The 9,400-nt window shown below is 36.7% G+C and overlaps 1 protein-coding gene and 1 long non-coding RNA gene across 13 annotated transcripts in view; one reads left to right on the top strand and one right to left on the bottom strand.

The window, feature by feature from the left end:
* Positions 1–1,101: 1,101 nt before the first annotated feature.
* On the bottom strand, positions 1,102–2,248 carry LOC127151270 (uncharacterized). 3 transcript variants are annotated; one of them, XR_007824123.1, is made up of 4 exons: positions 2,131–2,248; positions 1,742–1,816; positions 1,450–1,585; positions 1,102–1,363 (listed from the first exon to the last, which is right to left on the bottom strand). It is a non-coding gene; the product is annotated as an uncharacterized LOC127151270 (long non-coding RNA). The 3 variants fall into 3 exon arrangements; XR_007824121.1 differs by lacking the exon at positions 1,450–1,585; XR_007824122.1 differs by lacking the exon at positions 2,131–2,248 and having other exon boundaries at positions 1,742–1,974.
* Positions 2,249–6,454: 4,206 nt separating this feature from the next.
* Positions 6,455–9,400, top strand: part of LOC103499360 (uncharacterized) — a 37,488-nt gene continuing 34,542 nt past the window's right edge. For 5 of the 10 annotated variants that reach the window (XR_007824215.1, XR_007824216.1, XR_007824214.1 and 2 more), the window contains exons 1-3: positions 6,457–7,378; positions 8,735–9,011; positions 9,213–9,398. Coding sequence is in view for 7 of the 10 variants with exons in the window: in XM_008462345.3 (XP_008460567.1) it covers positions 6,618–7,378; positions 8,735–9,011; positions 9,213–9,398 (1,224 nt within the window). In the remaining 3 variants the exon portion in view is untranslated. Of the gene's footprint in view, positions 7,379–8,734; positions 9,012–9,212; positions 9,399–9,400 lie in introns of all 10 variants that reach the window. The other 5 variants (XM_051090810.1, XM_017047090.2, XM_008462342.3 and 2 more) reach the window with 5 other exon arrangements.

Raw genomic sequence — 9,400 nt, 5'->3', positions numbered from 1 at the left:
GTAAACTTTGCCTATCCAGATGATGTATTTGACCCTTCCAACATGACCCATTTAGATGTGGCGGACTTCTTTGAGTCTCCTGAAGAGAAAAATGATGTTAATGAAGGAGTAGCAAATACTTCTTTTAATTATGATAATGTCCAAAACTAATATTTGCATTATGTTTTCTTTATTTAACATTTACCAGTTTATTTACATTATTTACACTTTAAGGTTAGTTTTTTTTTAACAAGAGACTTATTGTAATCGTTTTTCTTTTAATGAAGAGTTATAGACATTTCTCATATTTTGGTTGATTTAAAGATGAATAATGAAGACTTATGTTTGGCAGATAATGCAACTACGCACACAATACTTAAAAGTAAAAAATATTTTTCTACATTGACAATGCTTGAAGCAAATGTCAATACAATATCAGGTTCTACAAACTTGATTGAAGGTTTTGGTAGAGCAAACCTTATTTTGCCTAAAGGAACAAAATTCACAATTAGTAATGCTTTGTTCTCTAGTAAGTCAAAAAGAAACTTATTGAGTTTCAAAGATATACGTCAAAATGGTTATCATGTAGAAATTAACAATAAAAATAATATAAAATATCTTTATATTACATTTATTGTTTCACATGAGAAGCGTATATTGGAAACATTGCCTGCCTTTTCTTCTAGATTATATTATACTCATATACGAGTAGTTGAAACATATGCCACCACTACAAGAGACGTGGGTACTCCCGACGCACAAATACGTCGGCGAAAATGCAAAGTACGTCGGGAAAGGATATCCCGACGTACAAAACGGCGTCGGGAGAAATGCGTCGCGAGAGGCTTTCCCGACGCCGTACCAAATCGGCGTCGGGAAAACCTATTTTCCGACGTTTAAAAACGACATCTTTGCCTTGTTCTGGGCCCATTTTTTTAATTTTATTTTTATTAAAATGTTTCATTATTGTCCATTTTTTATAAACCGACATTGAGTCCATGTAGATAAATATTTTTTTACCCCAATAAATCAATAAAATTAATATTATTTTAGCAACTATAATATTTGTCTTTTACATTTGTATACACAAAATGGAATCTTATATTATGTTTATATATTCTACAACGGTACATGAAACAAGATCATAATACAAAACTTAAATAAGAAATCTTAAACGCCTTCTCAAACCTTCAACGATCGTCTGACTTTCTACACAATCGCTTAGCTTTCAGTTTGATATGACTTCAATCATTCTACAAGCAATATCAAGAACACCCAACACGTGGATTTTGAATCTTCAACTGGCGTAACTATGATCAGCCCTGTTGTGGAACTTGGTTCAGTTCGTAATAATTGCAATTTCCCCGACTACTGTATCAAACACCTACAACACCATTCAAACATTTTCTTTCACCAAACTGAATTCTCCTACTTAAACCATTAAAATCAGTTTGCATAAGTAAATCTCACCCTCTATCAAACACTTTTAACTTTACCCAATTGAATTCCACTTTCATTAGAGCCAAACACTTTACCTATGGGTGAAAATGTAATGATATTCCCATTTTCTTTAAGAAATTATTCACTGCCTTTCCAACAATCCATACTGAATCATAGCCAAAAATCAAGGCAAATATTTAAAATAATGCAAGGAAATAACAGGAACCTTAAATTTTGCAACAAACTTAATCCAAAAGAAGTAAAACTTGCAGAAACTATAATCGACAATGAAAAGAAAAGAAAGAAAGAAGAAATTGCTCACCGCTCCAAGAACAAACCCAAGCAAACATAGAACCAGAACCAATATTTCCCGATACTTCATCTTCCTTTCCTATTTCTGCAACATTAACCACATAAATCTCAACCAGAAACAACATCCATGCAAACAATAAAATCATCAACAACGAAATAGAAAATCAAGCCAATTTTATAGCAATTGCAACAGAATAAAGAAGAGAAACTGCAGACCCTACTCACATTTTTTATTTGAACAATGTAAAAGAGAGTTAATCCGATCATAGTATTTTTTGGTCAGCATGATCTAGCACACACCTAAACTAATTTTCATAAAAAAAAACACTAAACTAATTTTTATCAAAAAAAACCCTAAAACATAAACTTAAACTAAATAAATTTACATATTTCACTTACCTAAAGTGGCAGACGGCGACGAGGAACAACGACGAGGGCGGTCGGCGACGGACGGCGGCGGAACAAAAGGATTATGCACGGCAGCGACTTCTTCTTCTTCTCCTTTCTTTTTCTCCTCCTCTCGGTTTCAGTTCTGTGAATACAGAACTGAAACGAATTTAAAGGGAATTTCCCGACGTAGTGACGTGGCGTCGGGAAATCCCTCAAAATGCGTCGGGAAAAGGGGAATTCCCGACGCTCATTAAACCCCTTTTCCTGACGTTTCACGCGGCATCGGGAAAAACCCCTATTCCCGACGCCTCTCCCGATGCACTGTTCATGGCGTCGGGAAAAGAGGTTTTTCCCGACGTATTCTTGCCGACGCCTTCGTGGTGCGTCGGGAAAGATGGTTTTCCCGACGCAGCTCCCGACGCGTTGTTGAGGGCGTCGGGAAAGCCCTTATTCCCGACGTTCTTTATGCCGACGTGATTTTCGGCGTCGGGAATGCTCCATTTTCTTGTAGTGCACTATGAACCCGAAGTTCATGAATTTAAATATGTTTACTGCTTGGCATGATCGATTGGGTCATCCTGGGTCAATAATGATGAGAAGAATTATTGAAAATTCTCACGGACATCCACTAAAGAACCAGAAGATTCTTCAATCCAAAGAATTATCATGTATTGCTTGCTCTCAAGGAAAATTAATTATTAGGCCATCACCAGCCAAAGTGGGAGTAGAGTCACCTACATTTTTAGAACGAATTCATGGTGACATATGTAGACCAATCAATCCACCAAGTGGACCATTTAGATATTTCATGGTTTTAATTGACGCATCAAGTAGATGGTCACATGTGTGTTTATTATCAAGTCAAAACCTTGCATTTGCACGATTACTTGCTCATATAATCAAATTAAGAGCACAGTTTCCAGATTATACAATAAAAAACATTCGACTTGATAATGCTGGTGAGTTTACATCCCAAGCATTTAATAATTATTGCATGTCAACTGGGATAAATATTGAACATCCTGTAGCTCATGTTCATACACAAAATGGTTTTGCAGAATCATTTATCAAGCATTTACAATTGATTGCCAGACCATTACTTATGAGAGCAAAACTTCCATTATCTATATGGGGTCATGCTATTTTGCATGCAGCGTCGCTTATACGCATAAGACCGACATCTTATCTTAAGTATTCCCCAACACAATTAGCTTATGGCCAGGAACCAAATATTTCTCATTTGCGAATTTTTGGTTGTGCAGTATATGTTCCAATTTTTCCACCACAACGTACTAAAATGAGACCTCAAAGAAGGTTAGGAATATATGTCGGATTTGAATCCCCATCGATTATTAGATATCTTGAACCCTTGACAGGAGATGTATTTACTGCATGATTCGCTGATTGTCATTTTAATGAGACAAAATTTCCAACATTAGGGGGAGGAATTAAGAAGTTGGAAAACGAAATTGCCTGGAATGTATCGTTATTGTCTCATTTAGATCCTCGTACAAAGCAATGTGAACTAGAAGTTCAAAAGATAATTCATTTACAAAGTGTAGCAAACCAAATGCCAGATGCATTTACATCACTAAGAAAGTGACCAAGTCATATATTCCAGCTGCAAATGCTCCATCTAGAATTGAAATCCAAACTCAGCAAGTTGATACAATTAATGAATCAACGCTGCGTCAAAAGCGTTGTAGACCGATGGGTTCAAAGGATAAAAATCCTCGAAAAAGAAAAGTGACCAATAGTCAAAATGACTTAATTGACAATAGAAACATTCAAAAAAAAAATCATGGACACGACTAGTGGTAAAAATGTAGAAGAGACTCAAGTATATGAAGATAACAATGAGATCTCGATAAACTATACCATGACAGGAAAAAGGTGGAATAGAATTAATGTAGTTGTGGACAACATTTTTGAGTATAATGTTGCACATAATATCATTCATGAAAATGAGGATTATGAACCTAAATCTGTTGACGAATATTGTAATAGAAAGGATTGGCCCAAGTGGAAAGAAGCCATCCAAACAGAACTAAACTCACTCACGAAACATGAAGTTTTTGGACCTGTAGTTTATACACCTAGAGGTGTAAAACCTGTGAGATTTAAATGGGTATTTGTGCGTAAACGAAATGAAAATAATGAGGTCACTAGATATAAAGCACGACTTGTTGCACAAGGATTCTCTCAAAGACCAGGGATTGATTATGAGGAAACATATTCTCCTGTGGTGGATGCTATTACATTAAGATATTTAATTAGTCTGGCTGTATGTGAAAATCTTGATATGCATCTTATGGATGTAGTTACTGCATACTTATATGGATCTTTGGAAAATGAAATTTATATGAAAATCCCTAAAGGATTTAAGATACCTGAATCATATAATTCAAACTCTAGAGAATTATGTTCAATCAAACTACAAATATCATTATATGGATTGAAACAATCAGGACGAATGTGGTACAATCACTTAAGTGAATATTTATTGAAAGAAGGTTATCAAAATAATCCAATTTGTCCATGTGTTTTTATTAAGAAATCACAGTCAGGATTTGGGATTATAGCTGTATATGTTGATGATTTAAATATAATTGGAACTCCTGAAGAGCTTTCAAAGGCAATAGAATATCTCAAAAAGGAATTTAAAATGAAAGATCTTGGTAAGACAAAATTTTGCCTTGGCTTACAAATCGAGCATTTAGCCGATGGAATTTTTATTCATCAATCAACATATACAGAAAAGATTTTAAAAAGATTCTACATAGACAAAGCACACCCATTAAACATTCCAATAGTGGTTCGATCACTAGATGTAAAAAAGGATATCTTTCGACCTCGAGAAGATAATGAAGAATTACTTGGTCCTGAAGTACCGTACCTTAGTGCAATAGGTGCACTAATGTATCTTGCTAATAACACAAGACCAGATATAGCATTTTCAGTAAATTTGTTAGCAAGATATAGTTCTTCTCCAACAAAAAGACATTGGAATGAAGTTAAGCATGTACTTCGTTATCTTCGAGGGACAATTGATATGGGTATGTTTTATTCAAATAAATCAAACTTTGATCTAGTTGGTTATGCAGATGCTGGATATTTATCTGATCCACACAAAGCAAGATCTCAAACAGGTTATCTGTTTACATGTGGAGGAACTGCTATATCTTGGCGATCTGTAAAGCAAACCAGGACGGCCACTTCATCGAATCATGCAGAAATTCTTGCAATTCATGAAGCTAGTAGAGAATGTGTATGGTTGAGGTCAATGACTCATCATATTCGAGAAACATGTGGTTTGTCTTTCAGTAAAAATTTACCAACAATATTATTTGAAGATAATACCGCATGTATAGCACAAATCAAAGGAGGGTATATAAAAGGAGATAGAACAAAGCATATTTCACCAAAACTCTTATATACGCATGACCTTGAAGAAAATGGTGACATCAGTGTTCAACAAATTTCTTTAAAAGACAACTTGGGAGACTTATTCACAAAAGCATTACCCACATCAACATTTGAAAAGCTAGTGCGCAACATTGGAATGCGACGACTCAGAGAACTTAAGTGATGTATCCATAAGGGGGAGTAGAAATATTGTCCTTAAGGAATAGGAGTAATGCCTTTTTTTCCTTTGACTATGATTTTTCTCATTGAATTTTCCTAGCAAGGTTTTTACGAGGTAGTTATTAATGTATAAAAATGTACTCTTTTTCCTTCACTAGGATTTTTTTCCCATCGGGTTTTTTTCTAGTAAGGTTTTAACGAGACATTTATTTTCATATAATATGGATATCTAAGAGGGAGTATTGTAAATATAATGATATTATAAATGTAGATATTCATAACCTACATAGGTTACAATTTTCATATAACTCTCACATTCAATTCTATATTGTAACATCCATCCCATTGAATTCCATAATGTAACTTATAAATAAGATGTCCTATAAATAAAGGAGTGTGATGCCTTTGTAAGACACACCACAATTGAAACCAATTGTCTTCTCTTCTTCCTCTCTTCTCTATTCTTCTTTTTGTTTGTTTCGTTATCTTTTATTTCATAACATTAACTAACTTTCATTTTTTTTATAAGTAAACATGTGCGTTGAAATGGATCGAAATAATTATAAATATCGAAAAATTTTCAGTTTCCTAAGATATTATTTTCACGATGTATTCTTAAATACTTTCATCTAAAATAATTAAGAATTTGTTGGGAATTGGGGTTTATTAAAGATGAGTCTAATCCAGTGTGGGAAATTGGAAAGCAAGTTTACCAAACACGTGGCAGAAGGAGATGTACCGTTGGGCCTCCATTTCCGAATCTATAACCAACTTCAGTACTCCTCACACATCAACTCCGATAATCAATAGCCAACGCCATCGCCAGCGCCACCGTCTCCTCCCTCTCTTCCACTCTGTTTTTGTTGCTTTTCATCAAATTCTCTTTCTCATCCAATTATTCATCTCAAATTATGACTTCCAACTTCGATTGCTGCAGCTCCCTCGCCAGAAAACTCCATCCTGGACCCATCAATCCCATTCATGTCCGAGAATTTCGTATTTTTCGACGCCGGAGACTCAAACATTACCGCCATGCGCACCATCGCACCGCCTTCACCGTCCGAAGCCAGTCCAACCCCTTCGAAAGCCTTTTCCATAACTTGGTTTCCCAAGTTACCACCGTCAATTCCTTGGAGCTAATAGCTCCAGCGCTCGGATTCTCTTCTGGCGTTGCACTTTACCTGTCCAATGTCGTCTCTTCCAAAAAATCCGCAATTTCGGATATTGGCGAATGGATTTTGTTGTCCAGCCCCACGCCGTTCAATAGATTCGTGTTTCTTCGCTGTCCTTCTATAGCTTTCCCTGGAAGCGACACAAACCTTGTGGAGGATGTGAGCGAGAGATTGGTGAAGGAGGGCAGGCACTTTGTGAGGCTCAACAGTGGGAGAATGAAAGCCACTACTGGTGAGGATGAAAAGGAAGACAAATTGACGTACCAAAGATTGTGTATAAGCACCGAAGATGGTGGGGTAATTTCATTGGACTGGCCGTCTCATTTGAACTTGAGGGAAGAACATGGTTTGGACACTACGTTATTGTTAGTGCCCGGAACCCCAGAAGGGAGCATGGATAGGAATGTGCGGTTGTCTGTGACTGAGGCTCTTGGGCGAGGCCTTTTTCCCATAGTCATGAATCCTAGAGGCTGTGCTGGTTCACCTCTTACCACTGCACGGTATGACCACTATCTTGTAACTTCTTTGCTTCACTTTGTCGTAGATATGCCGACTGCTGGAAGGCAGCATCTAATACCCTCTGTTTTGATCGGTTCTGTTATTGCTATAGTGCTGTGATTAATATTTCGGTTGCTGTTTGGTTTTGCCACTTTAAATCTGTTTACGTGAATGTTTCTATAGCATTAGGTACGTGTTTCTGATTTATGTTACAATCGGTATATGAGGAAAAGCGTATAGTCAGTACTAAGGAAGGTTGGGGATTTACGTCCGGGATTGTTTGACCTTTATTTGATATTGGTTAATCGTTTTTTATGTCCTTTCTCTTCTTTGCTATTTTTTCAACCTATTGCTTCATGTCACATATTGAGCTCGTTCTTAGCTTGTGGCTGTGCATTTCTTTTAAAAACTATTTCTCCTTCATCTTCTAACAGTTCTCTGTCCTCTGCATACAAAGAACTCGCCATCTGAATGAGGGATTGCTCTCTAGGGCGATGCTGAACAAGAACCAATTTCGATCCCCTAGTGACCCTTCCTACACCCAAAAAGCAAAAATAAAGAAAAAGAAAAAAGGAAAAATAAGTGTGCAGAGCATGGAGAAATGAGTGCGATCTTCAAAAAATTGCATTTGAGTTTCTAAATATAGTGACTATCTGATTTCATATTGTTGCTGTAAACATGTTAATTAGTTTTATTTTATCATTCTTTCCTTTTATGTTTCCAGCCTTTCTTAAAAGGGTATGTATCTTACATTAAAATCATTGATATCCAAATATCATATTTCATTCAATTCAAGATGGTAGCAGAGCTAAGAAATACAAAACACTAGCTATTTTCTTTCTACATCAAACCCTAGCTGCTGTCCTTGCCATCGTCTCATTCAGATAGAACCTAACTTTCATTGACTGAAACCCTAGCCGTTGTGCTCAATACCTACCGAGAATCTCTGAGTTAGTTGGTTAAGTTGTTGCCGAAGGCTGGAGAGGAATACTCAGAAACCCGCCAACAACGCTTGATTTTGCCTCCACGTCGAAGGTTCGTGTTCATTGTCAAACTCTAGAAAGAAGAGAGAACTTTCAATAAGTTGGAACTAATTCAGATCAATAGGAAGCTGGGACAGGAGGACTTTTGAGCTTTGACAGGCTAGAGGTGTGTGGGCAGTAAGTCGACGGTGTTACGTGTTAGTGAGAAGCCTTCCACTACCTAGGACTTACTAGTCCGGAAGATCATTCTAGTTCAAAGAAGACTGTGTATCTTTAATTAAAATTATTGAAATGCAAATATCTTATTCCATTCAATTCAAGGCATACTTCCTCATGTGAGGTATCTGATAGGATAAGTCTGCTGTATTTATGTAGGTTGTTTTCAGCTGCTGACAGCGATGATATCTACACAGCCGTTCAGTTTGTTAGTAAGGCAAGGCCTTGGACGGCATTGATGGCCATTGGCTGGGGATATGGTGCAAACATGTTAACCAAGTACCTGGCAGAAGTCGGTGAGAGAACACCACTTACCGCTGCAGCATGCATTGACAATCCCTTTGACTTGGAGGAGGCCACCCAGACCCCTCCATATCACATGGCCATTGATCATGATCTCACTGGTGGACTGGTTAATATTCTGAGATCTAATAAGGTTTTTGATTCCTGAATCTGCTTGTTGCCTTATTAAATATAGCTTAATGTTTATGAAAAAAAGCTAAAACTTCCAATGCCTTATTGCTTAATGAATTATGCTATCGCATAGTGTAGCGACACTTCCCTATGATTTTGTAGTTGTTGTTTGTTACTGGATACTGGATAGTAACTGCTGCTAGATGACTTTTTTAATTGGCAGGAACTTTTTCAAGGGAAAGCAAAAGGCTTTGATATTGAAACAGCTCTTGAAGCCAAATCTGTGCGCGATTTTGAAAAATCAATATCTAGTGTTTCTCATGGATTTAATTCTATTGAAGATTTCTACTCAAAGTCAAGCACAAGAAGTGTGGTTGGGAATGTGAAAATCCCTGTACTTTATATCCAGGT

Source organism: Cucumis melo, chromosome 10 (genome assembly GCF_025177605.1).
Source record: "Cucumis melo cultivar AY chromosome 10, USDA_Cmelo_AY_1.0, whole genome shotgun sequence".
In the NCBI taxonomy this organism is placed as follows: domain Eukaryota; kingdom Viridiplantae; phylum Streptophyta; class Magnoliopsida; order Cucurbitales; family Cucurbitaceae; genus Cucumis; species Cucumis melo.
Note: the sequence above shows the minus strand (reverse complement) of the source record. Positions and strands in the feature narration are given on the sequence as shown.